General features: G+C 61.4%; 1 protein-coding gene and 1 non-coding gene across 2 annotated transcripts in view; both read left to right on the top strand.

Annotated features, from left to right (window-relative positions):
• The window catches only part of LOC119109031 (mitogen-activated protein kinase kinase kinase 4), a 47,137-nt gene that overhangs the window by 5,474 nt on the left and 20,998 nt on the right, over positions 1 to 20,665 (top strand). Inside the window, exons 8-25 of the mRNA XM_037232572.1 lie at positions 1,034 to 1,596; positions 2,012 to 2,176; positions 3,029 to 3,142; positions 3,490 to 3,613; positions 3,982 to 4,122; positions 4,872 to 4,976; positions 5,587 to 5,751; positions 6,481 to 6,638; positions 8,443 to 8,565; positions 8,919 to 9,145; positions 9,684 to 9,886; positions 10,272 to 10,421; positions 10,763 to 10,912; positions 11,198 to 11,413; positions 11,738 to 11,869; positions 11,900 to 11,985; positions 12,272 to 12,414; positions 13,219 to 13,398. Of these exons, the coding sequence (XP_037088467.1) occupies positions 1,034 to 1,596; positions 2,012 to 2,176; positions 3,029 to 3,142; positions 3,490 to 3,613; positions 3,982 to 4,122; positions 4,872 to 4,976; positions 5,587 to 5,751; positions 6,481 to 6,638; positions 8,443 to 8,565; positions 8,919 to 9,145; positions 9,684 to 9,886; positions 10,272 to 10,421; positions 10,763 to 10,912; positions 11,198 to 11,413; positions 11,738 to 11,869; positions 11,900 to 11,985; positions 12,272 to 12,414; positions 13,219 to 13,398 (3,145 nt within the window). The remainder of the gene's footprint in view (positions 1 to 1,033; positions 1,597 to 2,011; positions 2,177 to 3,028; positions 3,143 to 3,489; positions 3,614 to 3,981; positions 4,123 to 4,871; positions 4,977 to 5,586; positions 5,752 to 6,480; positions 6,639 to 8,442; positions 8,566 to 8,918; positions 9,146 to 9,683; positions 9,887 to 10,271; positions 10,422 to 10,762; positions 10,913 to 11,197; positions 11,414 to 11,737; positions 11,870 to 11,899; positions 11,986 to 12,271; positions 12,415 to 13,218; positions 13,399 to 20,665) is intronic.
• TRNAS-GCU (transfer RNA serine (anticodon GCU)) lies at positions 6,165 to 6,246 on the top strand. The gene has a single exon. It is a non-coding gene; the product is annotated as a tRNA-Ser (tRNA).

Genomic DNA, 20,665 nt, shown 5'->3' with positions numbered 1-20,665 from the left:
TGACCAAGGCTTCGTGTCTTATGCTGACCCCAAACTTAGCTCTGTCACTGCAGGAAAGCTGTGTCTGTCCACTCCCGAGTGCTGTGAATGTGTTACTCTCATGTGGCCAAGTTGCAGCATTCAGTTGGAGTATTGTCCGTGCCTATGCGCTCTTCAACCGATCACATGGTACTTCCAAACGCGCCAGAAAGGTGTTTCACGTCTAGCGCTGTGCAGTTTCATTGGCCTCCCTAGAGCATATGTCCACACTCGGACCATCCGCCCACACGTGACCTGTCCACACCCCGACCATCCGCCCATACGTCACCTGTCCACACCCGGACCATCCGCCCACACGTGACCTGTCCACACTCGGGCCATCCGCCCACACGTGACCTGTCCACACCCGGACCATCCGCCCACACGTCACCTGTCCACACCCGGACCATCCGTCTACATGTCACCTGTTTTCACTCGAACCATCCGCCCACACGTGACCTGTCCACGCCCGGACCATCCGCCCACACATGGCCTGTCCACACCCGGACCATCCGCCCATACGTCACCTGTTTTCATTCGAACCATCCGCCCACACGTGACCTGTCCACACTCGGACCATCCGCCTACACGTCACCCGTCTACGCCCGGACCATCCGCCCATACGTCACCTGTCTTCACTCGAACCATCCGCCCATACGTGACCTGTCCACACCCGGACCATCCGCCCACACGTCACCTGTCCACACTCGGACCATCCGCCCATACGTGACCTGTCCACACTCGGACCATCCGCCCACACGTGACCTGTCCACACTCGGACCATCCGCCCATACGTCACCTGTCTTCACTCGAACCATCCGCCCATACGTGACCTGTCCACACCCGGACCATCCGCCCATACGTCACCTGTCCACACTCGGACCATCCGCCCACACGTGACCTGTCCACACTCGGACCATCCGCCCACACGTGTCCCGTCCCGCCTGGACCACCAGCTGGCTACGACCGGCCGTGCGCGGGCCGCATCCACTGACGCATCCGCTGGCCGTCGCAGCGCTCGCGCGAGGACATCCGCTACCAGAACGAGCTGCAGGACGTGCTGTGGCTGGCGCTGCAGGCCTACCACAGCGGCGAGACCATGCACACCACCGACCAGACGCTGTGTCGCGAGCGTGCGCGCCTGCCCGACCTGGTGGAGCGCGTGCAGCATTTCCGGTTCCGGCCGGCCGCGGACGCGGCGCCGGCGTGCGGCGGCTGCCTGAACGTCTGGTGCCGGCCCTGTCTGGACAACCAGCGACTCGCGCTTGAGCAGGTGGCAGCGCTCATCGAGCGCATGGACGCAGCCGAGCGGCTCTACCCGTCGAGCAAGAAGCTGCGCCAGCAACAGCCGACTTTCTGCGACGCTGAGTTCCGCCGCCGGCTCAAGACGCTCTACTTGTGGCACAACCTGACCAGCCAGCTGTGGATGCGCATGCGCATCATCCGCCAGTACCTGAAGGGCATGGGTGCTGGTCATCTGCCGTGGCCGGAGCTGGTGCCCGACCCGGTGGCGGTGGCCAGTCCTAGCGACAGCATCAGCAGCGCACGCGAGCCGGCCCGGCCCGACACCGGATCTAGGTCAGAGGCCGGCGCGGCTGCCGCTGCTCGCGCTGCTGGCGTGGGAGACGGTTAGGAGTGACGCCCCTTGCAGATTTTAATGCAGTCTAGGGGAGCAACGAGCACCTCTTGATTTATGCGGTGGTTCCAGCCAGACGGGTCTGCGTTCGTTCTGCAGATGGTGACACGTTTGCGTCTTACGTAACATCTCTGCGAGGTCTTCGTCCTCTTTGGGGCAGCTCGGGCCTCCCGTTTTCGAGCCTCATCCTTTGTGTGACAGCTTTTCCTTTACCTTCTGTCCTGTTGTATGAAATCTTCATCCCCTGTGTCTGCCTAATGAGGTCATCTGTGCGACGTCTCCGTCGGCGTCACAGCCTTGCGCCGTCCGCGAGACCGTCCCCCGCTCTGTGTGACGGCCGTCTCTGGCGTGCGGTAGCAGGCCGGACGACGTGCCGGTCGTGTCGCCGCAGGACCGGCCGCCGCCGCGTGTCAAGTTCAATATCAGCGCGTCCGAGTCGTCCAGCGCCAACCCGTCCGACTCCAACAGCTCCAACACGTCCGACAGCGGGGCCGTCACCTCCAGTCGCGACGCCGGCGCCAGGTGAGAGCGGCTGCCCGGCAGGGGAGGGAGGGACGGACTGCCACGTGAAGGGGCACCGCCGGCACGGAGCGCTACCCGGCAGGGGAGGAGAGGGACGGACTGCCGCGTGAAGGGGCACCGCCGGCATGGAGCGCTACCCGGCAGGGGAGGGGAGGGACGGACTGCCGCGTGAAGGGGCACCGCCGGCACGGAGCGTTGCTGGACGACTCCCAGAAGTAACAGTAGCCGCACTTTTATGTGATGGCTATGTCAACTCATTGTCAGAACACCAACCCATTTTTGACGGCATGTTCGTAGCATGGGTGCTAATTCAATATTGATGATGTTTAGAGCATGCCAGTCATGCCCCTATTTGTGATTTTCCGTAAAGCAGCACGGTTAATTCAGTTCCCTACCAACTTTGACCTATGCAATAAGCTCATTCCCCGCCACGCCTCAAATATATCAGCCCCCGAATATCAATAATCGGTGAAGACATTCAGCCATTTCGTTGTTCTGATGCCGGTGGCCAACTCAGACCACCTGTCTCTGCCGACCAGTGACGGCGAACCCCCATTGTGCACCTTATCAGCGCTTTTCCCCATTGTGGACCATTGTGGACCTTATCAGCGTCCACTTTTCTCCGTTGGCTGCTCCACCTCTCCACTGGCTGTTCCACCTCTCCACTGACTGCTCCACCTCCTCACCGGCTGCTCCACTCATCCCCATTGATCTCAGCATCGCGCGGCCCCGGCGCCCCCAAGTCCCCACACCACCACTACCACTGTTCGACCGCGACGTTGGCTGTTGGCTGCGTCCATTGCGGTGCGCGGTGCACGGCGCGGTGCGTGACGCGCCGCCGGCTGTCGCCAGCTCGGAGCCGGACCCGGACCGGGCGCAGAAGGAGCCGCGCAGCTACCACTGGTCGGTGAGCACCGCCTCCTCCGATCTGGCCGAGAGCGACGCCGACAGCAAGACACCGTACAGGTGAGCAGCCGCGCGCTGCAGGAGCACCAGGGGCGCAGTAATCCGATCCGAACTGGTGTCATGGACGAATTTGTAGAAGCGGTGCGGGAAAGTCTTGTTTTATGCGTATGATAGTTTCGCTCACGGTGGCCATGGCTGCTCTGTGTAGGCTAGTAGGATATTTGCTTACCTGAACTGCACAGTGTCAGACCCATCGATATATTTGAGTGCTGGCGTCTCGTATTTATACAAAATTTCGTCCTTTGCTACCTGGTATGTCTTCATGCATTCCCATATTCATAACTTCCTGCCCTCTCACTTGCCAACGCCATGATGTGTTTGCTAACAGTTATTAACTGGCTCGTTAGGAGGTGCGTGGAAAAGCTCCTGAAGACCAAGGGCCTGAAGAAGACCCTCTCCAAACTCATAAATCACCTGAAGAGCGCCCTCGACCAGACGCACATGGCCCTGCTGCCGCCCGACGAGCAGAAGGTACACCAGCTGTTGCCATGCTTGGCATCCTTGACATTGCCATGGTCATAGGTCCCCTGGCTGGGGCTGCATTGTCGCATGTGTAGCGTCTGCCCATAAGCCGTCGTCCGCGGTCGTGGCTCACCCCCACTTACTCAGCTCACAGCCGTCAAACTCCGCCCCGCTTTGGTCTGTGAGCCCCACTGTCGTCAGACTGCATACTCGCCGCTATCCTACCGTGCTACACTGTCGCCCACCTCCATCCTGCTGCCGTCCAGCTGTTCACTCCCCGTCCGTCCACCGCCTTGCCGGCGTCGTCCGTCTGTGTTCCCGACTCCGCTCTGGCGGTGCGCCGCGCCGCTGCCTCATTGAGCGCGTCGCTCGCGCAGGACGGCTCTCCGTCGGGCGAGGTGTACACCAGCAGCGACGGCTCGTCACTGGGCATGGACGACCACACGGCGCTCGAGCTGCGCGAGTACGGCGAGGAGTCGGCCACGTCGCGCGAGATGAACCTGCCCTCCTTCAAACCGGTCAGTGTAGGTCGGCGCTCGTGAGGAGGTGAACCTGCACTCCTTCAAACAGGCCAGTGTGGGCCTGCGCTCGTGAGGAGGTGAACCTGCCCTCCTTCAAACGGGTCAGTGTGGGCCGGCGCTCGTGAGGAGCTGAACCTGCCCTTCTTCAAACCGGTCAGTGTGGGTCGCCGCTCGTGAGGAGGTGAACCTGCCCTCCTTCAAACGGGTCAGTGTGGGCCGGCGCTCGTGAGGAGCTGAACCTGCCCTCCTTCAAACGGGTCAGCGTGGGCCGCCGCTCGTGAGGAAGTGAACCCTTGGTCGGGTTGGTGTAGCCCGTCGGCAAGAGATAAACTGGCCTCTTTGGAACTGGTCATGATGAACCATTGCTGGTCATGCAACGAACCTGCCGTTTAAGTAGCCAGATACGTCCTGTGTGGCGTTGAGTATGCCCATGCCAAAATTGAACATTGGTACTTTGATAAGACGTTTCCATTCTTGGAGCAGATTGATGGGATGTAAAAGCGAACAAGACTGGTCTATTTCTCACAATCCTGGAATGCTGTCCCTGGAGAAGTCATGCAAATGGCATTTTCGTTACAAATTGATTCGCCTTGATATTTCACGTAGGTAGCTCCTTTCAAAGCAATACGAGTGGTGCGACCCTGCAGCTGATGTTATTTGCCCCTCGTATGTCACTGTTGCCAAATGCGAGGCGCTGGGATCGAGAGCGACGCGTCCGACCCTGAACCAGGCCCACGTGCATCCAGGTGTACACGTGGCTGAACCTGGTGCCGCTGGAGGTGACGCACGAGTGCGTCAAGATCCGGCTGCAGCAGCAGCCCAAGGAGCCTTCCGCCCTCAGCATCCGTCAGGTACGGCAGGCTTCGGCGTCCTGCGCCCTCAGCATCCGTCAGGTACGGCAGGCTTCGGCGTCCTGTGCCCTCAGCATCCGTCAGGTACGGCAGGCTTCGGCGTCCTGTGCCCTCAGCATCCGTCAGGTACGGCAGGCTTCGGCGTCCTGTGCCCTCAGCATCCGTCAGGTACGACAGGCTTCGGCGTCCTGTGCCCTCAGCATCCGTCAGGTACGGCAGGCTTCGGCGTCCTGCCCCCGTGACGTGTGTTGCTGCGCTCAGCAGCAGATCCAGCCACTCACTCGGAGCAGCCTTGATGTGGCGGCTGTGGGATAGACAAAGACCAGTTTTGGAGATCTGTCTGTAGGAGGGCATCGTTGCCACCGGGTAAGCAGACGCCGTATACGCTGACGTGTAAGATAAGCCGTGTTGTGAAACAATCCGCCTTCCAGACACGCTTTCACGGAGGTTTCGCACGGAAATTTGTAAAACAGTCATTGGACTGGCGCACTAGGCTTGGTGAATCCCTGACGCATTACATCTGCGCTCATCTCATGAGGCTGCAGCCGCGACCTTCCCCATTCGCACCACAATGGCAGCCAACGAGCACCGCTGCCGCCTCGCTCGGCAGCTCATCACCGAGTGCAAGGAGGCGCTGAAGGCGGCCGTGGTGGTGCGCCAGAGGTTCATCCGCCGCATGCGCGCCATCCGACCCACGCCCAGCAGCGAGCTCTGCATGACCAAGCTGGACCTGACGCTCGAGTCATTCGACGCCGACGTCAAGCAGATGCTGGAGGTGGGCGGCTGCCGCTCCGTCTGCGGCTGCCGGGGAGCCGGCCCAGGGGCGGCGTGGTCCGGGCCGACGGGGCTGCTGGGCAGCGCAGGGCAGTGCCGACGTCCAGCGATGCCCGCAAACATGTGACCTTCAGTCTGGCCCTTTGCTGTAATTCGCTCAGCCATGGTTGGCATCCAGCATTATTGAACACCGAAGTGGGTCCGGTTTTATATCCTTTTAAGGACACAGACAGGAAAATTGAACACTTTGCCAACACGTGTAAGTTTGCGAGCCGTTTTTATGCTTTGAAATCGTATGTCCGTTGCGAGCACGCGAGATCGCATGGTAAAAGTGAACGATTCGGCGGGGGTGAAACCTGAGCCAGCGTTTGCAGAGCACGTCCGATGAGCAGGCCAACGGCCGCGGTGTCAGGTGACGAGGTGGCCGAGTGGTTAAGGCGTTGGACTGCTAATCCAATGTGCTCTGCACGCGTGGGTTCGAATCCCATCCTCGTCGGGCGTTTTTCGAGTAAAAGTGGCCGGCAAGATGGATGAGTCAAGGCCCGTGCGGGATGTCATTACGTCGAAATGAGCTCTCACCGGTCCGGTTTCCGCCAAGGTCTCACAACACAGCCCGTTTGACTGGAAGATTGTCGGTGGCTGCTCCGTTCGCGCGTACCGCCTGTTACGCTAGTATCTTGCCACCATTATTGCCATTACGTGGCTTGCGTAACCGCGCCGGCGTCGGCAGGTCTACCTGTACTACATCAAGCGGCTGCTGCTGATGATGCAGGGCGAGATCGAGGTGTCTGCCGCGCAGAAGAACCTGCTGGAGGAGGAGTGGGCGTTCGCCAAGTGCATCTGCCCGCACATCGCCAGCGGGGAGGCGATCGCCGGCAGAAACTTCTGGTAAGGCCGGCCGCCGGCCGCCGCCGTAACTGCCCCTCGCACGCGGCAGCGGCAGCCTGACGGCCGCTTCTGGCCCAAGTCTGTGAGGAACTGGTACGCAGGGCAGCGGCGAGCCTTGTTATCAATGCGTGCTCACGCTCAACACATAGTCGGATATTTTTGGTGATGGTTCAGGTCTTCCCCAGTCCCCTATTTTCCCCTTGACTCGCGGTTGTGCTGCCGCTCATCCCGGCTTCATGGCATTAGTGCTACAACAAAAACTCCTACCGACAGGGGTGCTACAACAAAAACTCCTACCGACAGGAGTGCTACGACAAAAACTCCTGCCGACAGGAGTGCTACAACAAAAACTCCTACCGACAGGAGTGTTACGTTACTTCTTCTGTCAGAACTTTTACATGATATTAGTGTCCCGCGACAACGCTTGTGCTCGCCATAACTTCTACTGCAAACACTTATGCTATCATTACTTATACATGACACTGCTTTCACTGCAAACTCTTATACACGACGTAAGTGCCACGCGACAAAACTAATAAATTCATGCTCGTCACCACTTTTGCTCCAAGGCACATATGGTCATTACTTATACACGACCCTACTTGTGCAAATAATTATACACGACATTAGTGCTGGGCGAGCCCCCAGATCGTCCAGCGGGGCTGCGGTGCATGGAGCATGGCGGTCGACCGTGAAAGTGCGTGACGGCGTTCGACGTGCCACCTCGCGAGAGTGACATGTCTGGGGAGGGGGCGGCGGGGTGAAGCACCAGCAAGTACCCCAAACAGCAAGCCCTAGAGTGGTGAAACTGACTGGTTTTGACCTTGGTCTGACCTTCATATCCGGCTCTAGGCCAATGGAATTTGGCCATTCAATTGTTGTGTTGCCCAAGAAAGTATCAGCGATGTATGGCTTCGTCTAACACTCCGTTGTTTCATCAGATTGAGCGATTTCTTCGAAATTGATTTCGCGGAATCCATGGTCTGACTTTGACATGTCGTAGGTCAGCAACCTTACAAGATACATCCAATTTTTTGATACCTCACAATCTGCTATTCAATTGCTTATAGCCATGCAAAATTTGGCGTCGCTACGCCGCGCCATCCGGAACCCATTCCGAAAAAAACCGTCGGAGGGGGGTCTATTTGACCCCCATCTATCCGAGCGAGTGTTGAAGCTCGGCGGTTGGCCCCTCTGGTGCAGCCAAGCCTGCCGCACCGTTAACCATTTTCCTTCATCCCGTGGCTAGGAAATGACCATTTCTGTTTAAAATGGCTCTAATCCAAACAGCCAACCAACCTGAGAAATAATGTATGCTGTGCAACTTGATAACGGGGCGTTTCTCGCTCTTCGTGATCTGTCCCTCTGGACGCGCTTTCCCGTCTGTCAGTCCGGGCCAGCACGCCTCGATGCCGGCACCGATGTTTCACACCGGACCAGCACAGCTACCGCAGCAGTGCTGGTCCCGGCCACTCGGCCGCAACCAGCCGGTTGACGGCCCGAGTCCTGAGGTGCAGGTGATAACGCTTGTGTCGCACTGCACGGGGGCTCGGGTTGTCAACTGATGAAAACAACAGCGCAACGACTGCCATCTTGCTCTGGCGTCGCCGAAGATAGTGACGAACGCGACAGTGTCACCGTGTACCAACGCCGTGCCGTGATGTACCGGTGTGGTCCCGCCGCGCGCCGGTATTACGGTCCTGCAAGGGCCTTTGCCGTTTGGATGTGTGTCTGACTGTCGTGCCGTGCCATGTCGTGCTGATGTTTGGCGGCGGCCGCCGACTGACGCCCCCGCTCCCGCCAGCTTCCTGGTGAGTGACATCCTGCCGACCATCGGGGACCTGCTGGAGAACGGCATCGACACGTGTATCGCCAGCCTGCAGCGCTCCTTCAGCGTGCCCGGCGGAACCGAGGCACAGAGGAGCAGGTGCGACCCACCCGCCCCCTCCTTCCCCCGTGGACGGGTGGGCGTTGGAAGCGGTGTCACGTTGCTTGGAGTGATGTGGACTGAAAAACAGTATTCGTGCGTATGTTAGCGAAATATTCACGATTGCACGTTGGGGTCACGAACTGCTCGTATCACAGGGTACTGTCTGTCCTTGTCCTAGCTTACTGTACTAATTCCATGGGCGCAGTGGCCTACGGACACTTTTCTACGGCGCTCCACGGCATTCATGTGCCCGGTGTACCGGGCACATGGACCGGAGCCGATCTGCCGCACGGCTCGGCGGGTGCTCGCCGTCGTGCTGACGCGCGTCCGTGTGTCCCGCGGCCCGGCAGGCTGTCGACGCTGAGCACGCTGCGCGAGTTCCGCGGCCTCTTCCAGGAGGCGCAGGATCGCGCGCTCAAGGTGCTGCTGTTCGCCAAGCTGCTGCGCCGCGACCTGGAGATCGCCGCCGAGTTCTCCATCCGCAGCACGTCGGCCGGCATCCTGGCGCGGCTGGCGGCCACCGGGCACGTGCGCGTCATCGCGCCGCACAGCCAGAACCACGTCATCTTCATACCGGGTACGGCGGCCGTCGCCCTGGTCAGTGCAGGGGCGGCGCTGACCTTGGCGCCGGTGGGTGGGGGAGGGGGCGGGGTCATGTGGTTGTTAATCAGTCAACGTAGGATACTGGAGCTATGTTGGATAGGACGTTAGATTTATGTTGATTAGTTCATTAGCATTGATATGAATTGTTCGAATAGTTCGAAATTGTGTAACTTTAGCATGTGGTGAAGTTGAATACTAAGATATCAGCATCAGTGAAGATGTCATATTCTATACCTATGAATTATTTTACTTCGCAACGGATACATTTCTACACTTTGCCTCATTGATATCAGCTGGAGATTGGTCCTAGTATGGCTTGAGGGAGCGCGTCTCATGGCCTGTGTTACCGAGAGCAGCGCGGTCGACGTCCTCTGCATGTCAGCGGCGGGGAAGTCCCGACAGTGTGTGACGTCACTCGGCACCTTGCGACGGCTGGGAAGTCCCGACAATGTGTGACGTCGCCCAGCGCCGTGCGACGCTTCAGCGCGCCGGCTCGGTGTCCGCGTCGGCAGGCAGCATCCGCATGGACCGGGCGTACGTGTGGCAGCTGCTGGACATGACGCTGAGCCGCCAGGACTCGCGCAAGCCCGCCGAGGTCGGCTACCTGGTGCTCATGGCCTGCCACGACTGCGGCGACGTCGACAGCGTGTGGACCGGCACCACCATCCACCTGGAGCCCACCGCCGAGACCACCATCACGCTCAGCTACGTGGAGGCGAGTGGCGGCGCGTGCGGGGCGGGAGGCCACGCTGTGGTGGCGGCCTGGGTGCTGTCCGTCGCGCCGCTTGGGGCTGTGGCCACGGCGGTGGAACACGCGTCGCTGAGCCTTCGCCGACGGCTCGTGCAGGGCGATGTTGACCAGGGGGGCTCGTCCTACTGTGCAGTTATAAATGCAGGGGTGTCGGCGTCCTCACTCGTGCGCTGATCGGGCTTGTGAGCTGGATCTTATTCAGCAGTGACAGAGCTTCCCGATGGGAAGGTGTAGGGAGAAGTGAGCGTGCCTGGAGGGGACTGGGCCAGTAGCCCATGAGCTCAGAGCCACGCCGCGTCTGGTCGGCCCGACCCGACCTGTCATGACGTCCGCCTCCTCCCGTCGCCAGGTCAAAGGTCTGCTGCTGGTGGTGAACAACGCCAGCCACCTGGCGCGCGCGCGGCGGCCGTTCCAGCGCGCCATGGGCTCGTGCCTGACGCTGGAGCGGGACGAGACGCCGCCCAACCGCGCCATCACGGACGCCCTGGACGAGCTCAAGGTACGCTTCGATTCTGGAGGGGGTGCGGCTCAGCTCAGGATGAGGGCGAGGTGCGCCACGAGCCCCGGAGGAGCTCGCAGGGGTCAGACTCTGGCGGATACAAGATCAGTGGGATGGTGCTGAAGGTACGGGCGTGGCTTTCGCTGAACTGACGATGCGGTCAGCTCACACGAGCAACAAGCTGTCGATGCTGTCGATATTGTTGGTCTGTTTCTTCATGTCGTGTATGTATATCGCCGCTTAGCCTATCACGGGTGAGACCCTCGGGCTGGTCCAGGCCCGGCCCCCTCCGCTCTTCCTACCCCCGTCCGCCTGTGGCTGACCGGCTGTCGCTCTGGCAGGAGGAGGCGCTGAAGCTGCGCAATCTGGTGGCCAACAGTGTGGCGCTGGTGGAGGAGAAGTGCTCGGCGCTGCTGGCCGACCCGCACGGCACCTCCCTGGCCGCCCGCTGTCGCGAGGTCGTCCAGCAGTGCTTCAAGTTCTCCTTCGAGGTAGGCTGGTGCGCCGCGACACGAGGGGACCCACCCCGATGTCAGCCGACGCTTTTTGCTGTCCATTCACGTGTATGTTTTGCTCGTTTCTAGCGATCTGTGCATTTGCAAACTGGTTTACATTGCTCACATAAAGAGCCAACAAAGCGAGGAAAAGGAAGAACGGCCTGTCGGACTCTGAACTGTCTCTCCCGAGTAAAGTGTCCGGCGGACCCGTCCCGGCGAGGCGTACCGCGTGCTGCGGCGCCGACCGCCGGGCACTGACCCGCTCGCCCCGCCGGCCAGTACCACAAGGAGATGGTGCGTCTGATCACGGGCGAGCGCCGCGCCGAGGTGGGGCCGGCGCTGCTCGACGTGGCGCGCCAGTGGATCCGCTACGTGCTCGAGTACTGCCCCCGCGGCCAGGGCCTGCGTCCGCGCTGGGCCAAGGAGGGCTTCGAGTTCGTCAGCCTCTGCACCGAGCCGCACTTCACCATGCACCTGGAGGACGCCGAGTTCCAGGTCGGTGAATGGTGGGCGGCCGGTGAGGGTGCGGTGGGCGCTGAAGGTGAGGGAGCGCGGGCTGTATCTGTTGTCCGAAGCGTTTTTGCTGGGGTGTACTTGATATCTGATAACTTCGTCAGCGACCTCACTTGCAACGGACCCCGGTAACTTAAGTATGTTTGCTGCTCTGTAACTTTGTTAACAACTTAACTAACCACAGACTGCAACAGTCTCCTATCCGCACCTGCACCTCCGCGCCGATGCCTTCGCGGCTGCGGCGCGCGCCAGCGTCCGCCCTCCGCCGCCTCTCCGCCTGCCGTGACACATCTGCCCCGCTTGCAGGCGTTGCAGGCGGACGTGACGCGCTGCATGCGCCACATGCAGGGCCCGGGCTCGTGGGCCGCCTCGTCGCCGGCGGGCGGCACCCACTCGCGCTCGGCCTCGCCGGCGGACGTCAGCCGGCCTCTGTACCGGGCGTCGCGCTCGCTGCCGCCGCCGGGCGAGGCGCCGCGGCCCGGCGCGCCGCCCGCCACCCTGCCGCTGGCCACAGGGCTGGCCGGCCGGCGCGAGTCGCTCGAGCGCGGCCTGAGGTGCGTCGGGTGGCTGGCCGCAGCTGGGGACGCGGGGCGGCTCTGGTGGGTGGCACCTGGGCTCCCGTGGACAGCATTGGCGAGATCAGGGGCACAGGTGGGTGGGAGCTGGCGGGATCAGAGCTTAGGAGGATGGGAAGTGGCAAGACCCGGGGCGTTTCGGGCAGAGTGCAGGGCGACACGCGCCCGCCGTCGCCGCCAGCACGGCTGGAGCTCGCGGGACTCGGCGCTCAGCCATGCGAGCCGGCCGCGGCAGTCCGGTGACGTCTCCCGCTCCCTCCGACAGTGAGCTCGGAAGCCCGTCCGGCTCCAGCCTGAACCTGCTGCCCAGCTCGGGCCGCAGCGAGCTGGGCAGTCCGCTGGGCTCCAGCGCCAGCGGCCTCAACCAGCTGCAGGGCTCCGTGTCGCCCAGCCGGCTCTCGTTGGACGGTCAGTCGGGGTCCGCCCTCGGAGTCTTCCTGCCCGACGTGCATAAAAAATAATGTAGTCTGACACTATATATTTGTACTGGTGTTCATAATACTGAGCACGCACGTCATGCTCCAGCTGAGGGGCGTATACAAAATCGTAGCAGGTCTGTCTTGACGAGAATGTCTTGGTGTGTCCTGTGTCCAGGCCTGTCACTGATCCTGCCTTGTGTCCTGTGACCAGGCCTGTCACTGATACTGCTATGTGTCCTGTATCCAGGCCTGTTGCTGATCCTGCCATTTGCCCTGTGTCTAGGCCTGTCATCGCTAATCCTGCCGTGTGTCCTGTGTCCAGGCTTGTCACCGATCCTGCCGTGTGTCCTGTGTCCAGGCCTCTCACCGCTGATCCTGCCGTGTATCCTGCGTCCAGGCCTGTCACTGATTCTGCCGTGTGTCCTGTATCCACGCCTGCCACTGATCCTGCCATGTGTCCTGTGTCCAGGCCTGTCACTGATTCTGTGGTGTGTCTTATATCCAGGCCTGTCACTGATCCTGCCATGTGTCCTGTGTCCAGGCCTGTCACTGATACTGCTGTGTGTCCTGTATCCAGGCCTGCCACTGATCCTGCCATGTGTCCTGTGTGCAGGCCTGTCACTGATCCTGCTGTGTGTCCTGTATCCAGGCCTGTCACTGATCCTGCCATGTGTCCTGTGTGCAGGCCTGTCACTGATCCTGCTGTGTGTCCTGTATCTATGCCTGTCGCTGACCCTGCGGTTTGTCCTGTATCCAGGCCTGTCGCTGATCCTGCCGTGTGTCCTGTGTCCAGGCCTGTCGCTAATCAGCCCGCTGGAGCGAGCACGGCTGGCAGTGCTGGAGCTGGACGAGCGGCGGGACGAGCTACTTCGCGACCATCGCCGCATCGGCGCCGTCAGCGAGCGGCGCGCCGACCGCATCCACATCAAGGCCAAGACGGTCGGCTTCTCCTGGCAGATGGGCTTCCTCATCGGTGAGTCGGCCGCCGCCGCTGCCACCTCCGCCCCGCCCCGCTTCTTGCCGCCCCCTCCCTGCCCCCGCCCCCGCTCCACCGCCAGCGGCTGGTGCTGGGAGGGACTCAGGGCTCAGTCAGCCGTGCTCTGTCCCGCCCCGGTTCTCCCCGCCCCACCGCCAGCGGCTGGTGCTGGGAAGGACTCAGGGCTCAGTCAGCCGTGCTCTGTCCCGCCCCGGTTCTCCCCGCCCCACCGCCAGCGGCTGGTGCTGGGAGGGACTCAGGGCTCAGTCAGCCGTGCTCTGTCCCCCGCCGATTCACGCTGGCTGCCTCACGGGTGCAGATGACGGTTCCTTGACCTGCTGTAGCTTAGTGCGTGCAGTGGTCTGTTGGTGTCGTGGATGCCAAACCAAAGCAGATCGTTCGGCTAGTGTAGTGCAGACTGTGGTGTCTGGTCCGCCAGACCCGAGCAGACTGGCTCTATTCTGCACTGCAGTCCACGGTGTCAGTTCGTGCAGACGGAGTGGTTTGCCGACGCGGTGAAGTTAGTAATATCGGGACTGCCAGAAACAGCAGACCTGTTCCCTGTGAAGCTGTCGGTCGCTGTACTCCTGCGGATTGCTGGTTTACCAGCGACGGCTGCGGTTTCGAAATTCACGTCACTAACGAAAGCTGCAGGAGTCTGTTGCGGCGGGCGTCGGCGGCAGGACCTGGCGTTGCGACGACAGTCTGTGATGGATAGAAAATTATGAAGTGAAAATACGGTAGCACGAAGCTCTGTGACTTTTTCTTCCATTCAGCGACGAGACTTCTTTGACTTTTGAAGTACTGGACCATGAATAATACGAGCAATAAGGTACTGCGACTTTCAACGGCAGTGTTCTCGCTCCAGTGGTGCGTTGCATGTTTCGGCTGCCGGCGCCAGGTGACGCCAGCTGGCATGTAAGCGTCAGCAGGTCGGGTGGGGAGAGTGCCGTGCACAACGTATGCCTGCCTGGAGCGGGTTTCGAGAGCTTATTTCCTTGCCGCACAGTACTGTGTTGTGCCGTGCCTGTCGTGCGACGGACGCCGGGTTTTCGCAGTTGTTTATTATTAAGAACCTAGATCCAAGTTTCTTTCCGGACCAGTATGGTGCATTGGTGACCTGAAGATTTTGTCTGACAGAGATGAAGCGATATGACATGACCTGATAGGCACTATGGCGGAGTCATTTATTTTCGCTCGTCACTTAACACACCTGATGTGCCTCGCATTGCCGGTCACTACGCGGGCGATGCGAACCACGCACTCTCCGCTACTCTGGTATGGAAACAAAACGGCATCTTACATATAAGCGCTCTCATGGTTAATAGTGTGCGGGCTACGGGCTATTGTTTTCACAGACAGTTCGCTGGCGATTATTTCGGCAGTTGATCCGACACATTGCTACCAATTCTCAGGACGACCGAAAATGTGATGCGGCACGGGCGCCCACACCTAGTCGTAAAGTGCACTGGCAGTGTTAAGCTCATTAAGGAAGAGTCGAGTTCCCCTCAGACAAAGGCAGTATTGTGGCGTCCGTCAGCATCGCTGCCGCCCGCAAGTTTCACTCACTGCCGCTAGTGCGCGTGGCTGCGCCGGCCGTCGGCCGTGACCCGCCGTGTCCGCTTGATACCGGTCCGCCCGTCCGCCGTGTGTCGCCCCCCTGCCAGGGGCCTGGCCTCTCCGCGCTGTCCGCCGCCCGGCGCTGTTGGCCGCGCGCCTCGGGCGCCCCCTCCCGGCCGGCCGCTCAGTACGTGTAGCGGCGCTGCTTCCGACGCCGGTTGCGCCGCCGTCGGTTTCGACGCACGGTCTGCGTCGACGACCGACGCTGTGCCGCCGTCTTGCTGCCCTCGCCGTCGCGGCCCGAGCCTGCAGTGCACGGGCGGCGGTGTCAGGCGCCGCGCACGAGCCGGCGCAGCCCAGCCGGGGGCGGTGCGCCCTCCGCTGGGGGAGCTACACTCATCGGGGAACATGGTGAGGGCGGACGTGAGGTTGCCTGGCACGTGGCGTGTCTTTCTCGTCGAACGGCCGGATCGTGAATAACCAGTTTGGTAATGCAAGCGCTGCCGGGCAGACCATGTCGACGAGCTAGTGAAAATGGCCCATTCAGGCCCGGCCCCTACCCACCGGTGAAGACAGTGGGTTCCCGTCGTCATGGCCACATGATGTGATGCGCAGCGAGTGCTGCCAGCCGCGTATCAGGCCCGATCACGCACCGCTGGCCGCGCAGTCGCCGGTGTGACGTCACCGGCCGGCGTAAGGCCGCGTCTCACCTCTCTTGCGCGCGTCGGCGGCCCGCTGGCGATGGTCGGCCGGCCGCACCATCATCTTGGTCTTGTACAGCGAGTAGAGCGGGCCGCGCCAGTCGTACCAGTACGCCACCTGGTACTCATACTCGCTGGGCACCGGACCGTTCAGGTACAGGCCGTTCAGGTTGCTGCGGACACGGTGTGACGTTAGAGTGACGTCATCGCCGAGGGTGCGGCGGCGGGGAATCACGAGGCAGGGAAGCTTGGGCGTGCTGGGGCGACCCGACGTGCTAGGTTTTCGGTTGCTCGCCACGGTGGTCCGCCGGGGGCTGCTGAGGGGACTGGGTGCGAGAGCTCGTCAGAATGAGAGGTGATATGTCGGTGTGGACGTGGACGCCTGGCTGGCCGCGCCACAGCCAGCATGACGCGGCGCCGGCGTCCCCTCACCTAGGGCCGCTGTAGGCGGCGGGCCCGAAAACCTCAATAAACAACGACAGCAACCTCACCTGGAGTCGCAGCCCTTGTACCACCAGCCGCCCTTGTGGGCGACGGCACAGCTGTCCTCCTTCCACAGGTCGTTGTCCATGTCCTTGGTCGAGAACTTCATGCCCGCATGATACTTCAGGGAGTCACCTGTGCGGAAAGGTTGTCATTCTCGGGGGCGATGCAGTTATCCTATTGGTGTGGTCGTACTCCATGCAAGGCGCCGTTCCACACCGCTGCATGTCCGTCATGGGTCGGTCTCAACAGTTGTATGCTTATCAATGGTGGCTACAGTCGATTTGTACAAGTTTTAAGTATGTTCGTCCGAGATCCTGGGCCAGAGCCGATTTCCCACTCCCTCGCTCCAGAACATGTCGTCGACCTCCCTGCGTCAGCAGTGTTTTACCACAGCGTTGCCTCGACTCAGTGCTCGCCGTGGCTCGGCGTCCCAGCCGACGAGCGTACTCGACGGACGCAGCGTTCCCACTGCGTCTACACATCAGCGAAACCCACCGGCGTCGCCGGAGTAGTTGTCGAGGATCTTTAGTGAGTAGCCCTCGGTCTCCGAGCCGACGGCGAAGGCGGCGTAGTTGGCCGTGGCGTTGCTGCCCGAGTAGTTCTCGTAGCCGGGTCGCTCGCGCGGGAAGTCGGCCAGCTCCACGCGCAGCTCGTTCAGCTGGTGGCGGCGGCGGCAGGCCAGCGTCAGGGACGAGTCACGGCCGATTGGCGAAGACCGGCTTTTTCGCGTATTCATTGAAGCGCTTTTAAAGCCTGGGACACAGCGCAGGCCGTGTGCGTGCCGTCCGGACTCACCCACACGTTGCTCTGGGTTCCCGACATACCGAGTCGAAATACGCAGGGGTGCTTTTGGCTTCACCGATGGCGTGGTGGAGTAGGATTCTGTGTCGAAACGGATGTGTGGCGCGATGCATTCTACGCGTGTTAAGCGCAGCCCGTCTTACCCGGTGTGTGGTCAGCAGGTGGATGTTCTGGTTGCCCAGCCAGAACTCGCCGCCTAGGTTACCGAAGCCGTACTTGTAGGCCAGCCAGTCCTGGAAGAAGTCCTCCTCGCCGTTGAGCCGGCGCTGGATCACCTAAAGGTCACGGGGTCGGGTCAGCGGAACACCGGCGCTATTGAACATCGCTCGGTTGTCGCCCCGATGACCGAGGGGGGACGCGGCGCTCTTGATCCTTCGGGTCGGATCGGCCGACGGCCCCGGCTCTCGCTGTAGTCCGCCACGGCCCGGGCGTGGTCCGGCCCAGGTGCCTCCTGGGCTGGCCGCGACCACGCCGGGACGGGCACGGCCCGGACGGGCGGGAGCCGAGGGGGCCGCGGCGCGAGCACTCACCACCCATCCGCCGCCGTCCGTCTCCAGGTCGCAGTAGACGAAGATGGGCTGGAGGGCGCCGCGCGGCCGCACCTGGTAGATGCCGGACAGCCGGCCGTCGCCCGACACCTGGACGTCGGAGCAGTCGCCCGGCAGCGGGTCGCCGTCTGCGGCCGGCAGGGGGGCGTCAGTGCGCGGCCGGGCGCGCTTGCGCCAGACTTGTACGGCCGCCGTGCGCACGAGCTCGGCGGTGTTACGAAAGTACTTGCCTGCACACATGCACTATAGGTTTCGTAACGCCACGCAAAGTCGACTGTAAGAAGAGTTACACGGAATGGAACTTATCGTGCCGTACGGTGGGGCGGCGGACGAAGGCGGGCCGAGTGCGCTACCTTTCGGGGACGTGGCGGCCGGTGCCGCCTTGTGCTGGTCCAGGTAGGTCCTCATCTCCGACAGGCTGTTGGCGACAGTGACCTTGGTGGCGAAGTCCTCGGAACGCTCGCTCAGCTCGCTGCGACAGAGAGGTCTCGCTTGTCGACCGCGGTGTAAACGTGCTGATATCACCGCAGGCGCGAACGCCCCGAGGCGCCTATCCCGCCGGTCCCAGCGACTTCCCGAGCGCCGCGGGGCCCGCACACACAGCCAGCTGATGGCGGCTCATGTCTGGAGAGCGTCAGCCGTCAACGGCCGCTTATCAGCCGCTGGAGCAGAACCGCAAAACACACACCCGCTGCGAGGTCCGGTGACCACTGTGGCCATGACACGTGCCGATGGTTCCGACATCACCGCTTGTCGACGGCTTGTAGGCTACAAATTTAAGCATATTGACTGAATTTGAGGCGTCGTGTGCGTGTCGTTTACCTGGTTTGGCGGGCGGATGACGTGGTGTTTATACGTGTCTGGTGCGGCTGGGGAGTCCGCGTTGCAGTTGACGATGAACGCACGTTGTTCACCAGACCTGATCTGGGTGGTGATTGTGCGCACGTTACTCACCTGGTCTGGTTGGTGATGATGCGCACGTTGCCGACCTGGTCTGGTTGGTGATGATGCGCACGTTACTCACCTGGTCTGGTTGGCGATAGTGCGCACGCTACTCACCTGGCCTGGTTGGCGATAGTGCGCACGCTACTCACCTGGTCTGGTTGGTGATAATGCACACGCTGCCTTCCTGGTCTGGTTGGTGATGATGCGCACGTTACTCACCTGGTCTGGTTGGCGGTCTGGTCTGGTTGCGTGGTCTGGTTGGCGGCCTGGTCTGGTTGGTGGCCTGGTCTGGTTGCTTACCTAGTCTGGTTGGCGATGGTGCGCACGTTGCCCACCTGCGTTGGCGATGGTGCGTACGTTACTCACCTGGTCTGGTTGGCGATAGTGCGCACGTTGCCGCCGAGCCGTCGCTGGCCGCCCTTGAGCAACTCCGTATTGACCACCAGCTGGCCCAGCTTCTGGCTGAGCTCTGAGATGGCATCGGTGAGCTCTCCGGTGGCGGCCGCCCGTTTGCCGGCGTTTGTCGACACCGCCGCCTGCTCGCTCTGCGTCCGCTGCACCATTTGCACGTCGTTCAGGATCGTCTCCAGCATGCTAGTCATCTGTGTGGCGGAGGCCGGCGCGTCAGAGCGGCGCCGCTGCCGCTGTCGTCTCCAGCTCACCGTGCGGCGTGCTGACGGCGGCTCACTGCACCGCTGTGGCTGTGGCAGCGCAGTGGCTGGCCCTAGGATGCTGAGGATTTGTGAGGAGCAGGCTGTTTCGTGTGACAGTGCAGTGCTGGCCCGAGAATACTGAGGATTTGTGAGGAGCAGGCTGTTTTCGAGGACTGTGATCGGCGCAGTGTTCTGCGTTGTAGGATCGGCCGCTGGCGAGAGCATGGCTTCCGCCGGCCGGCGGGGCCGACGCGTCGCCGGACCCCGGGGAGCGCGCCTGGGCGGCCGGACAGGCCGCGCTCCGCGGCGTGCAGGCTGCGCTGCGGCGGGCAGGCTTGCTGTTTGGGGCGCTCCAAACATGGGCTATCGCCGGCTTTAAACAGCGGGTGGTGCGGCCGTAAGTGTAGGAATCTTCCGGCCTCGGCGCCGGCTAGATGTCGCGTGTCTGGACCACGAGACTAATGGAGACGGCCCTGGACCGACGGTCAGCGCCCAAGCTTGTTGCGGTGGCTCTTGCCGAACAAGCTATAGACAGCGTTAAGATAGCTGGTATGAAACAAGTCCTTTACAAAGCTTGGTGTATATATATACACATATATATATATATATATATATATATATACACATATACATATATATATATACATATATATACATATATATATATATATGTATATATCTAATACATATATACGTAATACATATACATATATCATTCATATATATGTACATGTGTAACATTGGTAATCGTAATATTTCTTCTGCATTTCTGCAGAGCGCAGACCACACCATGATCAGGTTTGATGCCAGTCGGCCAGAGCCCGTCGCGAATGTCGCTCGCTCCTCTCTGAAACCTGCACTGGCCCGCGGCGACCTGCCGGCGGCGGCGACCGTCGGCCGGGATCCGGCCTTCATGGCGACGCCCGCTCACCCGGCCCAGGTCGAACTGCAAGTTGTCCACCTTGTGCTCGATGTTGTTGAACTCGCTGCGCAGCGCCTCCATGTTCTCCCGGTCGACCACCTCTTCCTTGCGCTGCCTGGGGAGGAGGTATGGCGAGAGGTGAGGAGCGCCAGACGACGTGGCGTTGGCCAATCCCGGGCGAGGCATGAGACTCGAGTTCGAGTACCGGACCGCTGCCCTTTGTGCTTCGGAACGGTTGTCTCCCGTTTGGTCATCGCCTGGTCTGTCGGTGAAGAGGAGAGGAGAAGGGGAAGAGAGCGACCGCTTGCTCGTGACACCTGCTATGGTCCAATGCTGAGCACCCGTTAAGGACCTTCACCGCGCGAAGGTAGTGTCTGTTTACGCCGACTTGTCGGGACCCCGGACAGTGATGCCCAGGCCGCATTATGACCGGAGCGTGCTGAGCTGTCGGCAGTGCCGCGTCCCGACCCGACGTCTGCCACAGGCCCAGCTGGCAGGCCTCCCCGCCGACGCCGGCGCCGGCGCCGCGCTGCTTCGGCGCCGACGTCGGTCGACATCGCGCTCACCTGTGCTGTATGGCGCGCAGTTCTGTCGCCTGCTGCTGATGTCGGCCCTCGCTGGCCACCAGCCGCTCCTCCAGCCGCTGCA

The sequence above is a fragment of the Pollicipes pollicipes genome, unplaced genomic scaffold (assembly GCF_011947565.3).
Source record: "Pollicipes pollicipes isolate AB1234 unplaced genomic scaffold, Ppol_2.1 Scaffold_7223;HRSCAF=8565_pilon_pilon_pilon, whole genome shotgun sequence".
Lineage (NCBI taxonomy): Eukaryota > Metazoa > Arthropoda > Thecostraca > Pollicipedomorpha > Pollicipedidae > Pollicipes > Pollicipes pollicipes.
This window is presented reverse-complemented; position numbering and strand designations above follow the sequence as displayed.